Genomic DNA, 21,511 nt, shown 5'->3' with positions numbered 1-21,511 from the left:
GAGCCCCAAAATTCCACTGGAAACCAGCAAATGTCAGCCAGTTCCAGGTCCTTTTCTGGGAAGGTTAAACAATTCCAGGCTCTGCGTGTTACATATGGTACCATAAGTTCAGGGAACAAATCACCCATGGGTGCACACCAATTCACTGCTGCACTTCACCATATTGACCTAAAGCAGAAAGATATGGGGATGGGAGCCAGACTCCAGGAACCTCCAGGAACACAACTGGAGGCTCAAATGTACCCTCCCAGGAACACATCTGGAGGCTCAAATGACGTAGGCTACCACAGGAAGGGTGCTGCAGATGCTGCTAAAACTGAGCCCCAGGAGCTCATGCTCAGTTTTATCCCAACACAGAGTCAGCACGACTGCAAATTAGTTCTGCATAAAAACAGAGCTCGGAGTGCTCTCCCTTTGCTTTTCATCTATTTAACTGAACAGTGCCTGAGGTTGGTGCTATCTGCATAGGGATGCATAAGACCAGCACACGATCATGGGCTGCAACCTCTTTATCTCTTTCATTTGTTTCCTTTTTCTTTTCCTTTTTTTTTCCCCATGCCTGAAAGGAAACAAAGCCACTTTGCCCATAAACCTTTGGAAACGCATCCAGGTGTTCAGCAGCTTCCAGCTCTATGGCTCCCTTTGGTGCTGTAGATTGCATGAAAAACAGCTGGTGGCTCACCAGCACAGTGCCCTCTGCCTATTTTAGCAAAAACCACAAATCCATCACTGCAGGCAGAGAGGTTGCCCTTTTTTAAATTATTATCATTATTTTTACCTTTTCTCCCATAGGGCAATAGCCTTTGAGAAAATCCTGACACACTTCTGCCTTCCTGGACACGTAGACGTGGCTGTAAGGGCAGTTGCTGTTGTTGCAGATCCCCTTCAAGAAGTAGGAGCACACTGGCATCTGGAAGAGGAAAGGATGAGAAGCAGAGGATGAGAAACCCCCCTATTCATGGCTATTAGGAACTGTTCCAATGCCCAGAACTGAAATAAAACCGTGACACACGTAAAATAAACCTGTGCCTTTTGCCAACCACTGATCCCCAGAGTATTTTTAGCTCTTCTGTTGGATTCTTGCAACACAGCTCCATGACACGACATGGTCCTGCTGTTGTAGCATCCCACAGGATGATTGCTGGAAAGCACAAAACTGCCCTTAAAAACTCAGCATAGCAAAGGGTTATCAACACCATGGGGCAGATTTGTTTTCCCTGCAAAGCTCCCAAACAACACTGGAGGAAAGGGCAGCAAACACCATCCCAAGAGATGATGCAGCAGCACAAGCAGAGGGCTTGCCCCATCCGAGACACTTTTTCCCATTAGAGTTTTCTTCTCTCTCATGTGGGTTTTACAGCAGCATCAGGATAATCCCACAACTTAACAAGGGGGGAAAGTGCTTGCAACCATAATTTGTAGGGGGAGGGGATTGTATCACATGCAGGAAAAGCCCAGTACCCCTAGAGCTACAGCAGGGCTGGAGCTAGAGGAAGGATATTTAAGGGAAAGGAGAAGGAGGAGGAGAGCTGTCCCAAAACACGTGCTTGCTGCTCTCTAGCTTTAGCATCACTATGACAAACGGTGAAAAGCAAGAAAACCCACCACCTCAAACTGCAAACTTTACCTTCTTCCAGCTGTTATAATTAAAAACAGATTACCCATCTGCAGCAATACGTCACCATCCTTAACTCAAAGTAACTTCCCAACCCCAGGAGCAACTTCTCAATGTGATCAGTTTGTAACCTAAATGCTGTCCCATCCCCTAAACACTGTCTCACCCCCTAAACGCTGTTCCATCCCTTAAATGCAAAATTTACTTACTGCTCAGTGCACTATTGATCCCTCTGCTCATCCCAGTGCTGCTGCTTTCAGCGTCCCCAAACCAATACTTACGCTTCTGCAATAAGCGTGCGCGGGAAAGTCCCTTTCCCTGAAGGGCATGTTTAGGGTTTTAACTAAATTGGCTCATTTGAGGCAAAGAGAGAGGGAGAAATAGAGGGAGGGGGGAGCAGAGGGGAAAGAAAACAAAGGGTGCTTTAAGAGAGAAGAGTTTATTTTTAATTGTCTTTTAACTGCAGACATTAACATAAAGGACAGGGCTCTGGGGCTATCTTTTTTGTTGGTGGTGGTGTGACCGTAAATGATTCCCTTAATGTAGTTTTTGATATAGAGCCCAAATTAGCTCTAATAAAAAGGGATAATAAAGCCAGCTCTTATACAAAAATAAACTCCTCCTAGCTGTCAAGTCTGAGCCATTATCAAGAGGAAGCAGCACTCTCATTTCAATTAACCTTGTTTGCACCCCACTACGTCCACACAAATAACAATAACATTAATTCAAGGCACTGGTGCGGTGCGTCCATATTAGACAGCTTTGACTATGTACACGCTTTGGAGCCAGCAGCTAATGAACCCGAAACTCAACGTGAATTTCCAAATTGCTCACAACAGAGTTTTGAAGCTCTATTAGGGAGAAAAATGCTGATTCTTTTCGAGTTCCTCAAGGGGAAAAGCTGTTGTAGCAGCAGCGGGCGGCTGCCGGAGTCCTAGCCTCTTGCTAACCTTCAGTCACAAACTCATTCATTCAGATTTATGGGTTCCTCTAAATCACAGTGACACGATGGAGGCTCTGCCCCGTTGCACAGAAGAGGAATCAACTCTGCCCAGCATCCCCTATAGGGTGAAAACCCCATCAGCTCCAGATTCCCCTATCCCCCAGGTAGGCTCCCTGTAATTTTCCCACAGCTTGGAGGGACAGATATGCTTTTGAGTCATCTCTAAATCGCAATAACCATCTGAATGAGTGCTCTGCCCTGGGGTATCCAGCAGAGAGCATCCTTGGAGCAGGACCACAGCTGGAAAACACACTATGGGAAGAAAGGGCTTGGCTGTTTGGGATGTGGAAAAGCTCTCTGCTGGCTCATGGCTGAATCCACAGCCTCTGTGTATAAAACACAGGGATTTTCCTCATTTTATGATTCTGTGATTTTCAGTGGGAAAACTGATGCATGGGATTATCCAGTTTGAGTGTGGGTTTTGCCCTCAAATCGACAGCTTCAGCACCAACACAGTCCTGCTCCTTTTCCTGGATCATTCTGCTGACTTCCCACCAAGGTGGACATGTGATGACACCCCCACAGGGCATCCTGAATGCCTGGGTGTCACCAAAACCCCAACATGACATTGAGAACAAACAAATGGGGCCCATCAGCAGGACCTTGGACAGTGCTTGGGAACTCGCAGTCAACATCTCTTCGCTATTAAGCACCTTAGGATAATGAACTGCAAATAACAGATAAGAAATACTAAAATATATAATAAAATAGATAATAGATAATAAATAATAAAATAGATAAGTGAAAATGCCAACTCACATAGATGGAAGTAAGCCTCTCACTCATCCTGAATCCAACAATCTGCCCAGCAAAATCCGCACACGGGGAAAACGCTGCCTTCCTCTGCTGAACAACTTCACCTGTCTTCCTCCCCGGTTGATAAATGAGGGAATCACCACCTCTGCTTGTAATCACCCGGGTTAACAGGGAGTTACAGGAGCTCAATAGTGGAGTCGCCTCTTGCTTTGGGCAGCTGGCTCCCTGTGGCCATAAATCACTGTGAGCAAGGCTCCAGCTCCTCAGAGGAGCATGTTTCTCTTCCAGATGGTGCTGACGACAAGCACAGGGCAAGTGGAGAACACTGAACTGCTCCAGGGTGCCTAATCCTGCAAAAAATAACCCTCCTTCCTTACAGAGCATGATCTGTGTGGCTACAAGCACTTTCTCCAACAAGATTTGTTTTAGGGTTGAATTGGAGGGTTGTCACCTGCCTGCTTCCTATGCTGATGTAACCACTCAGCCTGGGGTTAGATGATGCTTCAGGACCACGTGGGATTCATTTGGATATCTCTAAGTCCCAAATCTCACACAGATTTCAAGCCGAAATAGCCAGAACTACTTAACTCACTGGTACAGACAGAAGCTGAGCACTCCACAGGGTCTAGACCAGTATGGCACTAACAGCAGCTTCCAATGCCTTCTGAAACATCCAAGACTACTTGAACCATATCTATAAATCGAAGCTGAGCATCCCATGAGGACTGATCAATGTGGGACCAATACCAGGCTCCAAAACCTGCTGAAATATCCAGGACCACTTAACTCACTGGTATGGATGGAAGATGACCACCCCATGCAGTACTGGTCCTCCAGCTCAGAGGCACTGGAAATGGGTTGAGCGCTGCCAGCAGTGCTTGTACATAAATTATTTCAACAGAGAGAAATTAGCAGCACCTTTTAAAATCGTCCTAACCCAATGTCAACTCCAAATTTCTTTCAATTACAGCAATTCTGGATATGACAACAGCCATAAAAAACAACAAGACCCATTGCAAACATTTCTTCTTTCTCTTTTCTTTATTACTGAAGCCTGACTTCATGTTATAAGGAAAAAAAACAATTTCAAACAACCCTCCTTCCTTCTATCAGTCCTCATCCCCACTGCTCCTTGTCATGCCATGAGTCATGGAGTACAGCTGTCCCCAGTCTATCTTCTCTATTTTATATACTCATGATTAAGTGACTCTGAAGAAAGAGACATGTAAAAAACATACGGTGCTTTGTGTCTCGCTCGGAGCAACTCCACTCACCACCAGCATAACTTATGAGCTCCTCAATGACAACGAACGTGCTACATGCAGAGAGGCAGGAAAAGGAGACAAGAAAACTATGAGGGAGGAAAAGGAGGAAAGAAAATTGTACATCCAAAGGTGGTGATGCACACTCCTTTTCCAGTGATGCTCAAATAGAAGAGAGTGAAGAAGGTGCTATGAAGGCAAATTCACAAATGCCCCAAGCAAAATGAAAACAACGATGAAATCAAAAGCCATTCTGCCCAACAGTTTCACTGCCCAGCTTTTTCATAGAGGTGAATATATGCCCAAGGACTCTTGGATGCTCTAACATTGTCCTTGCCTACCCCCAGCATGGGGTGATTTGAAATAAGGGTGATCCTGCACAGGTAACCAAGGATTAGACACTGTAAACACTGCTCCTATGCACTTTCTTTGTGATCACTGGAGTTTAAGTGCTCCTTAACCCAACACATGTCACTGATACTTCCAGTAGCCCCAGGTGCTCTGGTTTCCAATCCACTGCTTAACACACTAATCTACTGATTCACCACGCTGGTTTAAGCGGCACACTCTGCTCCCATTATAAGCCCTGACCCTGTAATGAGCCTGAACAGCTTGGCAAGCAAAGTACAAATGAACTCTATTTGAAGCACTCTATAACACAGACTTCCCTACAGCCATCATAAACACCTCTGTAGGTCAGCTCGTTAATAAAGCTACAGCAGACTTGTTAGGAAGCCATACAGACCTTGTCCTTGGAAACTTTGTGAGAGAACGGACACTTCCCATCTGTCTTCTTGCATGTGCCACGGAGAAACCTGCCAAGAGACCAGAGGGAGAGGGGTGGTTGTGAGAATAGGTTAAAAAAAAGCCATTTTTCGATAGTGTGTCTCTTATCCAACACATATGCCTGCTGTAAAGTTCACCATTAAAGGACATAACATTCCTGAAGTCATAGAATCGCTGAATCACAGAATGGCTTGAGTTGGAAGGATCCTTCATAGAACCACAGAACAGTTAGTGTTGGAAGGATCCCAGAGTCATAAAATTCTTGGGTTGGAAGGGAACTTAAAGATCTCAGATGCACATAACAATTAGGTTGGAAGGGATCTTATAGCCTACCCAGTCCCAGCACCTGCCACAGGCTGGCTGCCACTTACAAGATCAGACTGCCCAAACCCCTGGCCTTGACTATCTCCATGGATGGGGAAACCACACCTTCTCAGGACAGCCTATGCCAGGGTTTATCCATCCTTTAAGAATTTCCTCCTAACATCTAACCTAGATCTCCCTTCCTGTAGTTAAAAACCATTCCCCATTGCCCTGTCACTGTCAGATTGGTATGAACAAGATATAAATGGAAACATATAGACGTAAAAAATGTTTGGTTGATGGCAGCTGGATTCGCAGTTTTTTGCAAATGCAGCATAGCTCTTGAATAAAGGAAAACCCAGAACAAACACAGACTGAGACAAATAAAAGATAATGAGGAAAAAATAAGTATAGAATAGGATTGTATTATAAGAAACTAAGTGCAAGCAAGTGAAATAAGCTTAAAAATAAAATAAAAAATCCCCTTTCCGTCCTATATGGTCTCCCATCGAGCTTTGTGCAACCCACAAATGATTTCTTGTGCAGCAGCAATTTTAAGGAGAAATTACTCAAAGAGTTCATCAGCAGAGTTGGCTTTTCCACGCTTTTTAAACGACTAATAATATAGTTTAATCAACTGTTGGGCAGGTATAATGAACTGGCAACATTAATCAGTTCTCCCATAATAAATTACTAGGTCTCTTAGCTGCATGCATCACAGGCTGAGGGATTCAAACTTGTTGCATGCAGTAGATGGGATGGTCTTTTTGGAGGCTGGCTAAATATTTTAGTTTCAAATTCTACCTCGCAAACTGTGATGGCATTCTCAAATTGACAGTGGCAACTGATGCTAAGGATTACTATTCCAATTATGTTTAAGAAATGTTGATTGGATCTTACTACAAATTCCTAAAATACAAAACAGCACTACTTTATTTTTTTTTTATCTTTTCAGGTGTCAGAAGTATCATAAGAGACATACGTGCATTACTGATGGTATCCAATTCCAAGATGTGAAATAAGTATTTCTAAAGTTCACACAGGTCACACAAACATCTAAAGCAGGTATTCTGTTTGTGTGATGCTTAATTATCATGAGTAGGTGAAAACATCGTGTAAATTCAGAAAAAAAAAATACTAGAAGAGATTAAATAGATCAGGATCCTCCTGCCTGGCAAGTCTGGATAGAAGAGGAAGATGACATAGAGTTATAAAAGATTCTTAGAAAGATGATTAGGGAACCATTAACCCAACCTTCTCATGACCTATACGCAAGGAGGTGCCTAACCTAGAAGAGAAGCAGCCAGTTGAAGAAGCATTTTTCAGGCAGCAGTTCTCATGTTCTTCTATATTATCAGGAGTTTCCCTGCAGATTGTCACATAAACAAGTACCAAAGCCAACTGATGGCCCAGTGATGGGTCACAGCATACAGTTACTAAGTCCATCTGTACCTGGTGCAGACAGCCACCTTCTCTGGATCATGGATGTAGGGGCAGTTCTCCCCACGATTGCACTTGCCAAAGCGGTTGTAGTACATACAGTATTCCTTCTTCTTCTCTTTCTTCTGCTTGGCCTGACGGATGATGGCCAAACTCCGCTGAACAGCACGGCTAAACAGAGCAAGATGGACACATTGAAGTAACGTTTCCAACTTCAGTACAACAATATCACACAATGACACACAGAAAGTGATTCAACACTACCCAGAAAAGACCAAGTTCCACTTTGAAGAGAGAACAGAAAATTCATACTGGGCCATAACTCTTAGGTCTTTCTGATTCTTTTGACAACTTCAGCGTGAATCTTTAAAAATCTTGAAGATGAGGGTAATTTTCCAGGAAATGTCTGCATTTGGGAGAGTACCCACGCTCTGAGCAATCTGATCCAGTGAAAGATAGTAGAAGTGTTGGACTACATCATCTTTAAGGGTCTTTTCTGGCTCATACTAGAAATTATTTCTGCAGAACACCTGGGAACTCTGGGGAACAAAAAGGTGTCCAGTAATCAGCCAGACATCCTTAGGGCTGGATAGGGTAGAAAATAGTAGACTAGAGTAGACTAGGCTAGAGCAGACTAGAGTATATCAGACAAGACTAGACGAGACTAGACTAGACTAGACTTAAAAGCAGAACTAGAGTATCACAGAATCAATAACATGGAAAAGATCTTCAAGATCCAAGTCCAACTCATCCCCATCATGCCCACTATGTCCCCAAACACCTCCAGGGATGGTGACTCCACCACCTTCCTGGGCAGCCTGTTCAAGTGCCTCATCACTCTTTCTAAGAAAGAATTTTTCCTAATATTCAACCTCAAGGGGAAGAATATCTTCCTATCAGGTCTCATTAAAGAAAAGGGAAGAGAGGAAGAGGAAGAGGAAGAGGAAGAGGAAGAGGAAGAGGAAGAGGAAGAGAAGAGAAGAGAAGAGAAGAGAAGAGAAGAGAAGAGAAGAGAAGAGAAGAGAAGAGAAGAGAAGAGAAGAGAAGAGAAGAGAAGAGAAGAGAAGAGAAGAGAAGAGAAGAGAAGAGAAGAGAAGAGAAGAGAAGAGAAGAGAAGAGAAGAGAAGAGAAGAGAAGAGAAGAGAAAAGACAACTTAGGGTAGAGTAGAACAAAATAGAGTACAGCAGAAAGGAAGAAAAATGATGAAGAAAAGAAGAAGAAGAAAAGAAGAAGAAAAGAAGGAGAAAGGAAGGAGAAAAGGAGAAAAGAAAGGCAGAAAAGTAGAAAACAGAAACGAGGGAAGGAGCAGGGGAAAGCCTGTCCCAGTGTTTGTCCACCTTCATGGTAAAGAAATGTTACCTCATGTCCAATCTGAACCCCACCTGCTGCACCTTTGTGCCATTCTCATGTGTCCTACTGTTGCAGAGAAGAGATCAACACCTCCTTCTCCACTTCCTCATACAGTTGTAGGGAGCAATGAGGTCACCTCTCAGCTTCCTTTCCAAATGAGACAAAGTGTCCTCAGTCTCTCCTCATAGGAGAAGTCATGATGCCAACCACATGCTGGGCTGTGAACACAGCCGGAAGGATGAGGGAGGGGATCTAGCCTCACTATTTAGGATCTGTGAGACCTCAGTAGTATCTAAGGTCCAATTTGGGATTCTCAGTCCAACACAAACAGTGAGTCCAGAAAAAGGCCAAAGATGTGTCTGGACCACAGGACATCTACGCAGAGGCCAGGAGCTGATTTGCTCACCCAGAAGAAGACAAGCAGGGGTTTTGTCTTCTGGGACTGTGTAATGGCACAGTATAGAAAAAATGAACCAGACCTCTGGGATATGGTATAAGAGACCTTTGGGCACAAAATCCCATAAAGAGATCTTCACAGATTTCTCCACGGCCAGGATCATCTCCAATGACACTATGAGCATAGAAAGAACTCCCTGCAGCTTACAGGAGCACAGTGAGGCAGAAAAAGTCCTCTCCTATGCGGGCTGCAAGGTAACACCAAGTATAATGAAAAATCTATATTAAGTGCCTGGTATCACTAGAAGTTACTTAAGGATATCAGAAGTTGCTTAGCACAGATTTTCCATAAGCTTGCAGTTGAAGAGGTGACTACCCACCAACTACAGAACTGTACAGCTTTTAGGGGGAAGCAGAGAAGCATTTATTTGATGAAATCATGATATGGAATAAGGGCTTTCCCACAGTCAACATCCAACATGAGATATCTGGCCAGCACATTACATGCACTGAAATTGTTTGCAGGATGGACCCTACCATCAATTAACTGATGGCAGATTTTAAATTAGGTGGTATTATGAAGGGTTATAATAAAACACAGCTAAAATCTGGCACCAAGTCTGCCTACAGACATCTGGAACCAAGACACTTTGGAAATAAATTTTAGTCTACTACAATTAAGAGGAACTTGTCTGCAAACACTCATACTTAAGGATGCGATGATACGTGGCACATCTGTAGCATAGAAGGAAGGCAATAAGGAAGGCAGCAGGGTGTTAAGCAGTGGCAACCTGCTGCCGTTTTCCCACTTGTGGTGCTTCCCAGTTGCCACATACTTGGTTCCCAGTTTGCACGAGCAGGAGCACTGGTTGGGTACTTAGCAGAGAAAGAAAATGTGCAAGTTTGCTGGGTTGTACTGGGATGTAATTTAGTGACTCATGAGGGAAAAAAATACAAACTGCTGCTCTACAGATGGCAGTGACACTGCTGCCCTCGAGAACAATAGAGCTGTTGTGAAAAGGGACTTTCAGAGAGGGCTAGAGAAGGATTTGAATTCTTAAATGTGTTGATATCCATTACCGACCTTTCAAACCCATTCAAGAGAAACTTTCAGAGCAGCAGCCAGCGTCTTTCTGCTAAGTTTACAACTAAGAATGGGGGGAATCAGAGCTTCACCAAACAAAGAGCCAATGAAGCAGCCCCATCACACACTTCAGACACCATCCTGAGCTCAAATCACACTCTAAGTACAGACCTTGCAATGTATCGGCTCGTGGCTGATCGGTTCAGGCAGCCAAATGGAGAGAAGCCAGGACTGCTGGGCGTGCAGCTCAATCGTGCTGTTGGAAAACATGAAGAAACATAGACACATTCATGACCATTTGCTCAGAATCACAAAATTTTTGCAGGGATTCGTGTGGTCTTTGGTGTATTATTGTTCGGGTGAGTATGCTCTTTGAAAGCTTTGCATCGAGGATAAGACGTGCAAAAAAAGGTCTCTGAATGCTGAAGGAATCCTTTCCTCTGTGCTGGGAAACTGTTCCTGGGAAATTCACACGTATGCATTGGCTGCAGAGCAAAATTTCAGGCTGCAGCAGCCCAAGGAAATCCAGCAGCTGATTTCAGTCCGGGCGCGCATGCAATTAAATTGTCCTTGAGTGCTGTAGGAAAGAGTGAATTGAAAATAAAAGCATTTCCAGGTGGTAGCAGCGTGCTTCAGTCACTCACCTGCCAGCCTGGGTGTTCTGGGGAGTGAGTGAGTGGAATTTGATAGTGCAGCAGCATGCAGTCCCAGTGCTCGAGCTGTCACTCTGGCTGCCAATGCCTGCAAAACCCCATCTGTTCCCTCTGCAAATGCAAAGAGCGAGTGTGATGCTGGTGGCCCATGCATGGAGACTGGAGGAATTGAGAGCTTGGAGGATGCAGCAAAAGTCTTTGGGCACGGTAGATATTGCATGGTGTGTTCAAACCTGGTGCAAGATCACTGAGTATTATATAGGCATTTCATAGAACCATAGAATGGATGGGTTGGAAGGGATCTTAAAGACAATTTTTGTTAATCAGGACCTCTAGACTTTTTGTTAATCAGGACCTCCAAGTATTCCTCTGCAGCTCTGCTTTCAATGAGTTCTTCTCCCAGTCTGTACACACACATTTGGGATTGCCTCAACCCAAGTGCAACACTTTGTGCTTGGCCTTGTTAACTGTCATTAGATTCTCATGTGCCCACTTCTTGAGCATATCCAGATCTCTCTGAACGGTGTCCCTCCCTTCTATTGTGTCAACTGCACCACTCAGCTTGGTGTCATCAGTAAACTTTCTGAGAGTGCACTCGATGTCACCATCTATGTCATTGATACAGATGTTGAAGAGCACCAAAGCCAAGATGGATGCCTGAGGGAAACCACTCATGACCAGCCTCCACCTGAACATGGAGACACTGACAACAACCCTCCGGCTGAGACTAATTAATCGATTCCTTATCCACCAAGCAGTTTACCCTTCAAAACCATACCTCTCCAATTTAGAGGTAAGGATGTGGTGTGGGACCATGTCAAAAGCCTTGCAGCAGTTCAGGTAGATGACAGCAGTTGTCTTCCCTGTGTTCACTGATGCCATCACTCCATCACAGAAGGTCAGCAGATGGGTCAGCCACAAGAACTTTTTTTAGGAATGGGTTGGTTTTTTTTGGCTTTTGGCTCAGGTTCTGCTTCCCCCAAAGGGAAAGATGATGAGGCCATCATGTTCAAGCAAAGCTGACCTCCCAAACAATGCAGGGAGAGATCCAAATTAAAGCCCATCATTAGGGTAAGGTTAGAGCATCCCTCAGTCCTCTGCAATTATTTTTAAAGCTCTTGAAAGCAAGCTCAGCAGGACAAACTATCCCAAGAGTGGGCTCCCCAGGGCAGTAGACAATCTCTCTAAATATTTAATACCTGGGCATAAAAGCAGACTCTGGGGTACGAGCGTCTTTCTGTGCTCATGTGCCATCCTTTTTGTTAAAGCAGCCTGACAACCACATCCTTTGCCAGAGAAGAGAAACTGCTAAATAAATAAATAGATAAATAAATAAAGGGTGCAACAGTCTCCTTCAGCTGGTTTTAAATGGATCTATACCCATACTACAGACATGGCTGAATGGTTGGTTAGATTTTTTTCACAGCTTTCATCTTCTGGCAAGAAGAAATGTTATTATACACAACCTAAAACCATTTGAAACTGTTGGAAGGATGGAATATGGGCCACACTGGATGCACATCACCCTTTACAGATTCCTACTGGGAATTAATTCACAGCCTCCAAGCAGCTTCAGTGCACAAGAATCATTTCCATTCATTGCAAAATGCAGCACCGAAGCACCCGTCAACCACATCCAGCAGCCTGGCAGCTGGCAAAGCAACACTTCCTCCTTGCTCTCTAATTACTCCAAGTGGTAATATTCGTCCAACTAATAGAGAATTGCCTAAATATTTACCCAGGAGGAGACAGCCCATTGGCCATGTGGTTCAGAAGCTCAGTAATTATGTGGTTTGTAACATGCAGCAGCCTGGAAAGAGGCAAAGCCTAATTTCTCTCTTCTCTCTACCAAGATTTATTGAGTTGTAGCACAACGTTGGTTTTAGAAGCTTTTCCATCACGCAAAAAGAAGTTTAAATAGAATAACTGAACCACAGAATCATTAAGGTTGGGACAGACCTCTTAGATCACCAAGTCCAACCCCATCCCCTCCCACCATGGCCACTAAACCATGCCTCCAAGTGCCACAACTTCACAGTTCTTAAAGATCTTCAGGGAATGTGATTCCACCACCTCCACTGGGATCTTATTCCAATGTGTTACCACTCTAAAATACAAATGATTCTCTGCAAACCTCAGAAAAGTGAGTGATGAAGGTCAGAGCAAGACCGATGCAAGGTAGAGAGTTGGGCTCTCCCAAGGAATCTATGCCCTGTGTGGTTGAGCAATGACACTGAGGAATGGAAAGGAGTTAAATTTAAAAATAGGAGCTGAAATGTGCTCGTGTGCAAACCCACAGGGCTCCAGACTCAATGAAACACGAGGGACATGGCTTACCAGGCTTGGTGGGGATGGGCTGATGTTTAGACTAGATGATCTTGGAGCTGTTTTCCAACTTTAATGACTGTGTGATTCTGTGATATAAAATACTGAGTGCCCCTAAGCTTGACTCTGTCCATGGAGAGCCTCACTTGGCCCTTCCTCCTAATGTAACCCAATTGAATTTTGCAAGGGAGCGATTAAGCATGCTGGGAGAGCACCAGTACTGGGACAAAGTGCTGCTGGAGCACGATGGCAAACTGCACATCCCTATGCTAAATGCACAATTTCCAATGCTGCAAATATTTAAATAAGTGTGCACATGAAAAAAAAAAAAAAAAAAAGAGGAAGAAATACAAAAAAAGAAAAAGCTGCTGGGTGAGCACCACAGAACTGCACATTAAGGGCTTTTTAACTGATTACACACAGCACGGCGGCGTCAAGCTTGATATTTTATATCCTACATAAGGGACAGGTGTTTCTCTCTCTCTTCCCTTTTTTTTTTCCTTAATGATTGAGTCAGGTCGAAGTGCATCATCTGTAAGGAAACCCACAGCCCGTGCAAACAGGGCTGTTCCTCTTCATGCATCATCCCAACCTGACGCTGGCTCTCGGAGCACTGAGAAGTGATTGTTGTACCTCACCCAGCCGTGAGCTTTGGTGCGTCGCTCCAGCGGGAACGGAGCTGTCATGTTCATTAAATGCATGATTACAGCTATGATTAATAGCGGGGTCTACTGCCTAACTATATATTTTTTATTTTTTTTCCCAACTCTGAATGAATCCACAGCACAACAGCCTGGCTCTGGAGGTTCCTTGGAGGATAAATCCCGCTCCAAACTTCACTTTTGGAACAAAACGCAGCAAGGTGACCGTGTCAATGGGGCTCCCCATGGAAGAGGTTAGAGGCTGTATCCCTGTGACAGCAAACACACGTTAATCCAGATGGTTTTCCTTGTAGATTGTAAGATGAGGTGGGTTCCTTCCCTGGTACCTCTCCTCCAGGAAAAGGCTGGCAGAGATCTCCCATGGCAAACCAGCTTGGCAAACCATACAAACCATTCTTGGGTGCTTCCCATGATGGGATGTGGGATGCTTACATCCAGATCTAACACCTCCATGCAACTCCCCATCATTCCAGGGATTTTAAAGGCTCCCTGAGAATAAGATTTCCCTTTGCATGCAAATCAACTGCAAACACTGTGCACAGGTTGTGTGGTTTTAATTATTATTTTCTTAATTATTTAGGCAGGATTTTATTGCTCCTAAGGCACAGTGAAAGAGAATGAGACAAGGGGATGCACCGGGACCAAGAAGTACAGTGGAGTAAAGGGATGCTCAGGAGCATAATGTTGGGGCATCAGGTAAACCCCCTTTGTGACAAGGGGACCTCTAAGCCCATTACAACAACCCCAAATCAGTGAGAACTTATCCAAATCTCATACAAGGAGAGAAATGGGCTCCATTCCAAGTGTAGGATGTTACTCCAGCTCAGGGATCACTGCCATGGGGTTTTGCCCCAGCATCCCATTATTTAGCCTTGCACCGCTGCAGCTTGCTTCTGCTAAACCCCCCTCTCTCATGACCTTGGCACCAAGAAAAAAGGCTCTTTCCAACCATGCCACCTCCTTTTAATAGGTCATGTTATAATTGCACTTCCTCTTCTGTGGCACAGGCAGCCTACTTCTGGAAGAGGCAGCCATTCATTTCGCAAGGCTCTCCTGCCGTTATTGCTGAACAAAAAGTTTTGAGGCTGGCACTCAGGAAATTTATTTCTTTAATTATTATTCATTTAAGTGGCTTCCACTGTTTCAGATGATCAGCACTAGCAGCTGCTGGGGGTAATTTATTTTACTCACCAGACAGCAGAAGCCCTCACTTTCTGGAAGGTAACAACAAAACAAGAGCTTTTAAAGCAGCTTTTCACGCTTTCCTGCCTGACTGCATCCCAGCTCTGAACAGGAACATGCACGTCCCTGCTTCAGGCACTCACAGGCATTTTGTTATTAGCAAAGCATGCTCAATTAACGAAGCATGCTCTGGTTTCAACACTGTTGTGCAATCAGCTCTGTGGATGCTTGCAAGGAGCATGGAACATCTCCCATGCTCTGCACACCCTGGATCCAGTGTTGCTCCCCAAGGAGAGCAGGTCCCAAACCCAAGGGGTTGAAATCAAAGGGATCAAGGGATTAAGAAATGCTAAACAAAGGTGATGGAGCAAAAAGGGCCCAGGGACTGAATGGCTGACCAATACTGAAATGAAGGGATTGAGCTCAAGAGGAGATGAGGAATTGACCAACTCCAAACTCAGGTGTTTGAATGTAAATGAACCAAGGGATTGAGTGGTCTCAAAACAAAGGGACTGAGTTCAAAAGGGATTGAGCAATCCCAAACCTGAGGGACTGAGCATGAGGGAGCCAAGGGATTAAGCAAATCCAAAGCCAAGTGACTGAGCTCAAAAGGGAACAAGGGATTAATTAATCCCAAGACCAAGGGATAAAGCTCCAAGGGGACAAATCCCAAACCCAGTAGACTGATCTTAAAGGCAATAGTCCCATTTGAGCTCAAAAGAGAACAAGGGATTGAGGATTCCCAAAGTCAAGAGACTGATTTCAAAAGGAATAAAGGGTTTGAGTAAAACCAAATGCAAGGAATTGAGTTTGAAGGGATCAAGGGACTGAGCAATCTCAGAACCAAGAGACTGAGCTTGAAGGAGACCAGGAGATTGAGCAAACCCAATAAATTGAGCTCAAAAGGGCCCAAGGGATTGAGCAATCCCAAAGTCAAGGGATTTAATCTGAAGGAATAAAGGGACTGAGTAATCCCAGAACCAAGAGACTGAGCTCGAAGGATTGAGGAACCCAACTGAAACAACATCAAAATCAGCACAGTAAAGCAGTGTTCCAACTTGAGCTGTTCTCATACCTTTGTGCGTTAGGTTGGGCTCCCAGTCATCCCACTCCAACACATTATGCAGAATGGAGGAAGGATGACTGAGGCCACCGTGGGATGAAGAAGCTATGGGAGCTCGGGACATTCTTTGGCACGATGCAGTGGTGGGGATGTTTGGGCACGAGCGACAGGTTTTCCTAGGTATCCAAAGTCACAAAGGGAAAATTTCCTTGCAGGAACCAGCCTTGCATGTTGCTTAAAGTCCACTGCAGTGAGCCCACATCACGGACTGCAATAGCTCTGCCTGCACTGCCTGTGCCTAGATTGGGGTCAGGACTGCTTTCCGGACAATGTCAAACCTTAATTTTGTTTCCGCTGCTTTCAATTTCATACAGGGCAGCTCTCTTATTTTTATTATTATTTCCCCTTTCAAATTTATTTTTGAAATTCTGTGTTGCCAGAATGTTTTGCTTGTTTCCCCAATTTCATGGAATTTCTTCAAGCGTCCGAATAATGCAGCAATTGTAGAAAGAAATGACGGAAAGGTTTGCTCAACCAGCTTATTGCGTTTGCTTAATTAAAGCCACATCTAATTGCAATGTATCAAACACTTTCCACACTGTCCTGCTGCCACATTTCCTAATATTACCGCAAAGTGAAAAATAGATCTTTGCATTTCTGATCGTAGTCAGGGCACAGAGAGACAAAATACCAACCCAATAAATTCAGGTGAACAGCAGAATTATAACCCGACGTAAGTAAATCCCAAGCTATTAAACTGTCATGAGCACTTCCCATCTCACTGCTACTCCAGCATACACTGGAGATTAAAAAGGGGAGAAGTTTAGCACAATATTCTCCCATTGTTCCTTCGGCTCTTCCAAAAATTGCACACTGGGTTGTGTCCAGTGCAGCACTGGATTTTTATGGATGAGTCCATCAGCTCTTTTGTAAAGTTCCCTAAGCATAAATTTGCTGTTTTCCAGTGGTTAGATGAATTTTTACAGGGCAAAACCCAGTACACCTGAGTCGTACCCAAAAAAACCTCTATAACCTGAACTGTCCCTGAAAAAAATCCAATAATGGAGACACCACAGTCAACCCAACCCAATGTACTCCTTCAAAATCCTCATCCTTCAAAAGCCCTCTCCCTGCTACAGTGGAGGACCCTGGGTCTTTTGCTGCTCTGGCCTGAAATCTGTCCCCTAAAATTGGATCTGCTCCATCTGACAATTTTCATGATCACGTCTTGAGGGTTCTGTCCATCTTTTGCTGCTCCAATAACAGTCTGCTGCACTGAATCAGTGCCTGGGGATGGTCCTCAATCTCAGTTCCACACTCAGGATGGTTCTTCCCTACGGGCTACAATGGTCTCATCTCCATTAAAAGGCATTTCATTTTTTCAGGCCATTTCCAGTACCCATTACAATTGCTTTTAATTTAACATGTTCCATGGCAGCAGAATTGCTCAGAAGTGCCTGGTCCCATGGAAATGCAGCAGGAGTACAGGGATTCAGACACTACTGATGGGATTCTTGTCCCTGCTCAAAGCTCTTTTCCTCCCTCCCATAAACCTTTCCTTTGTGGGTTTGTTTAATGGAACCTGGTGGGTGATAGGAATAACCTATTCACCTCCCAGCACTGGATCTCAAAGGAGTGGGCTGTAAGAAGGGGCAAAAGGAAGGAGATGGGACATCTATCATTCACATCTCCTTATAGTTACCCAGGAAACCCCAAACTGGGGTACACACAGCTCCCGATGACACTGTCCTATTTATTCCCTCTCTTCATCCAGACTTTTCCACTGCACATAAAAACTTTGGCATTAAATTGCCTTTATAGCATCACTCATGAACACACTCATCTCTGCTGCCTCCATCATTCCAACAAAGAAAAACACCATGAAACTATTGGCTTTGCCTTTCTCACTTTAACTTTCCCCAAGGATTGCAAATATAGGGAGAAAAAACATTCAATCCAGGTATAAATTTGAAAAAATACAGCAACACTTTAGGCATAATTAAAAACCTGATTCTGCCTGGGAACTGCATGTGAGGTATCAAGTACCAGAGGAGCTAAAACACATGTTTAATTGAAGCTAAACGTAAAGCCAGTAACCACATCAAACTGCCTGCCTCATAGTTATCTGCAGAGTGACCCTTCTGGCTTTGTTAGGTCAGTATTGAATGGAATTCGATGAGCATATCAAATATATTTAACCTCAAGGTGCTACTTGAAGCTGCCCAAGACTTAGCAATTCTCCTTAGGGTTGAAAAAAACAAGCACTGTAACAAGGTGGATCTAAACGTGGTACACACTCACTTGAGAAAAACTCAATATTCTTCACTTGTTCTTTCTTAAAGCTTTTGTTTCTTTCACATTATTTTCCCTTCAGTGCTACTGTTAATCAAAAACATACTGTAATCAAGAAGAGCTTGGGGATATCTGCTGGCAATGATGAGATGTCCATTACCTTTGTTTCGTTGCCAGCAATGTTGCTAGGAACATTGGTTTTTTTTCCCCTAAAAACTTCTCAGGGACCTCAGGTTGGATATTAGGAAAAAACTATTCTCTGAATAAGTCATCAGGCATTGGAGCAGGCTGGTGTTCAAGAAATTTGAGATGTGGCACTTGGGGACATGGTTTAGTGAGCATGGTGGGGATGGGTTGGGGATGTTGGAGGTCCTTTCCAACATTAAGGATTGTATGATCCCATGAGTGGGCATGGTGGTGATGGGTTGACAGTTGGACTTGAAAGTCTTCACATTCTTTTCCAACCTTAATGATTCTTTGTGACTCTATGACCTCGTTTAGAGGTTATCAGGTGTCACAGCAACTCAAGGGAAATGAGGAGCTTCAGCATGCAGGCTAGAAACATCTGATTGTTGCATGGCTTGGGTTGTGAGGGTCCTTACCAATGATCTAGTCCCAACCCCATGCCATGGAACAAGCAACTATAAGCCAACCTCATCACTAAAGCTGGGACACTGTTGAATATTTGATACAAACTAGGACAAATTCTTGCTGCTCACCTGCTCTGCCAGGGCTCTTGGTGCTCAGATCTCTGTACCGACTAGGGGTGCTGGAAGTTTTGGAGAGTTTGTTCGCTGACACACGGTACATCACCCCTCCAATGCAGCGATAGCCTTTGCTCCTCCACCTCTGCTGTATGGCTTGGGATTTGCTACTCTTGGGTGTTGAGCTTGCCTGGGGGGACCTGTAAGGAAAGGATAAAGCCAAGGTAAGCATGAAGTCAGGATGATCCCACAAGGAGTTGTGAGCAAACCCAGAGTTGCTCCTCAGGGACGGAGGCGGTACAGAAGCAAGCAGTTAAACTCTTCCTTTGGAGAGAAAAAACAAAAGGGACTGGGGAATCAGACCTTATTTATTGACACCAAAAATAGGTGTAATTAAAGACTCTATAAATGATACCCCTTCCCTCTTGAACCAATAACCACTTTTTTCACTCAGTTTGTCCACAGCAATGCTTGTCCACGTGCTGAGCATCAGGTCCCACCCACAACATACACAGGAGCTTGTCCATAAACTCTGCAGATCTTTCCCATCGACCCCAAAGCACAGCTTTCACTGGCACTGCTGGCTTGTGTCTTCCTAATGGCTAGCTTGGCAGGGCCTAACAGGGATCCAGGTGAGTGCACAAATATCATGTTGTTCAGCACTATGGTGCTGGGCTGTCTAATGGGCTGGAAGAAACTGTCCTCATGATGGCTACATCAAGAAGAGCCAGAGGAGTAGTCACTCAGATATTTTTGCAGCCCTCTGCAAAAGCAGCTCCTTCAAGGCTTTTCCCATATCCTTGCACAAGATGAGCTGCCTCAGGATGCTGCCATCCCATAATGCCAGGAGCAAATTCTGGGAGCCTCTGCAGCACTGGAGACACATCTCCAGCTCCCTTTCTCTCTGCTACCCCTCTGAGGGGACATTCCCTCTCCTAGCTCTGCAGTGAGAATGACGATGGGTCAGGAGCTGTGCTATAGTCGCACACATTAGAGCTGTTCCTAATGTCTGTTTGCTCCAACAGGCAAAGGACAGCTTTCAGAAGCACTCCAAGTGACACCCCGGGGACAAATCCCTCCTGGACAGGCTCATCTGTCACCAAAAACCCTTTCCAGTTCCCAACCTGATTTCCTGCACAATGCCATCTCTCTCCCCATCCACCATCCGGCTCATTGCTGTACATATGCTGTTATGCAAACAGAGCTGTTCCAGCCAAATCAAATCTACTCCAATATCAGTCGTCTTAACCATTTAGCACTAATCCAAACAGTAATTTGTTTATGCAAATTAGAGCTCTAATTTTGTATTAGTACAAACTATGCTCATAATGCTATTAGCAGAACGTATATAAACCGCGCATTACTGAAGAATATCTGTAAATTAAGGCCTGCTATCCTATCAGCAGAATGCAAACCCTGGAGAGCATTACCTTTAAATGAACATGTGCTGCAAAGAAAAAGAGAATTGTAAAATGTAATAGTTACATTTCTTAGTGCTTAGCGTGACAGCCTATTCATTTAATAGGGCTGTTGCCACTGGCTACCAACCTCAGAGAATTACTGCCAGATTTGCAGAGGGGATGGGGACAAAGAAGTGCTCTGCTGCACTGGGAGCATTTTCTTTGGGCAACCTCTGCCCTTGCTAAGGAGATGAGAAGAAAACCTGAAATTTTATGAGGAACAGATACATTGCAATCTTGCAGCTCTCAGCAAAGCTCAGGGGGTTGCAGCTGGTGTAGACCCCAAGATCTGGAGAAAGGTTTCTATCGAGAAGATGGCTTCTACACGCCTTCCTATGGTCATCTTCTTGCTGCAGGCACAGCATATAAAATCACAGCACCATTAAGGGTGGAAAGACCACTAGAATCATCTAGTCCAACCATCAACCCACCACCACACCACTAAACCATGTCACATAATGTGACATCTACTCCTTTTTTTAAAACTTCCACGGATGGTAACTCCATCACTTCCCTGAGAGGCACATAATGCACATGAACCCTTCCACTCTTCCCAATGGAACCACATGGGATGAGGAGACACAGGATGCTCAGTGGCAATGACTGATCATAGAGCCATAGAATGGATTGAGTTGGAAGGGACCTTTAAAGGTCATACAGTCCAGCTTCCCTGTAATGAACAGGGATACCCACAGCTAGGTCAGGTTGCCCAAAACCCCATCCAGCCTGACCTTGAATGTCTCTAGGGATGGGTCATCCACATTGCTGGATAACCTCTTCCAGTGCCTGACTACACTTATTGTAAAAATCTTTTTCCTTATACCCAACACTCCAAGAAATCCATGTCTCTCTAGAACTGAGGACTCCATCTGGATGCATATGTTGATGTCACTGATGAACAGCACTGGTCCCAACATTGGCCTCAGAGGGACATCATTCGTCACCCATCTCCATTTTGGACATTGAGTCACTGAGTCCACTCTCCGGATACAATCTCAAAACCAGCTACTTGACAATCAAACTGTCCATCTATCAAGTTCTTATCTTACCAATGTGGAGAGAAGGATGTTTTGCAGGACCGTGTCAAAGGCCTAACTTAAGTCCAGACAGATGACTTCAGTGGCTCTTTCCTGTCATTGGTGCAGTTAGGCCATTGTAGAAGGACACTAGGTTG

At 44.4% G+C, this 21,511-nt stretch overlaps 1 protein-coding gene across 2 annotated transcripts in view; it reads right to left on the bottom strand.

The window, feature by feature from the left end:
* Positions 1-21,511, bottom strand: part of ZC3H3 (zinc finger CCCH-type containing 3) — a 187,644-nt gene that overhangs the window by 61,260 nt on the left and 104,873 nt on the right. For both annotated transcript variants that reach the window (XR_010623162.1, XM_065752428.1), the window contains exons 5-9: positions 18,893-19,077; positions 10,168-10,252; positions 7,178-7,336; positions 5,382-5,451; positions 779-910 (exon numbers count right to left, since the gene is read on the bottom strand). Coding sequence is in view for 1 of the 2 variants with exons in the window: in XM_065752428.1 (XP_065608500.1) it covers positions 779-910; positions 5,382-5,451; positions 7,178-7,336; positions 10,168-10,252; positions 18,893-19,077 (631 nt within the window). In the remaining variant the exon portion in view is untranslated. The remainder of the gene's footprint in view (positions 1-778; positions 911-5,381; positions 5,452-7,177; positions 7,337-10,167; positions 10,253-18,892; positions 19,078-21,511) is intronic.

The sequence above is a fragment of the Cyrtonyx montezumae genome, unplaced genomic scaffold (assembly GCF_038088225.1).
Source record: "Cyrtonyx montezumae isolate F1298 unplaced genomic scaffold, pur_monq_1.0 scaffold_8, whole genome shotgun sequence".
In the NCBI taxonomy this organism is placed as follows: Eukaryota; Metazoa; Chordata; class Aves; order Galliformes; family Odontophoridae; genus Cyrtonyx; species Cyrtonyx montezumae.
Note: the sequence above shows the minus strand (reverse complement) of the source record. Positions and strands in the feature narration are given on the sequence as shown.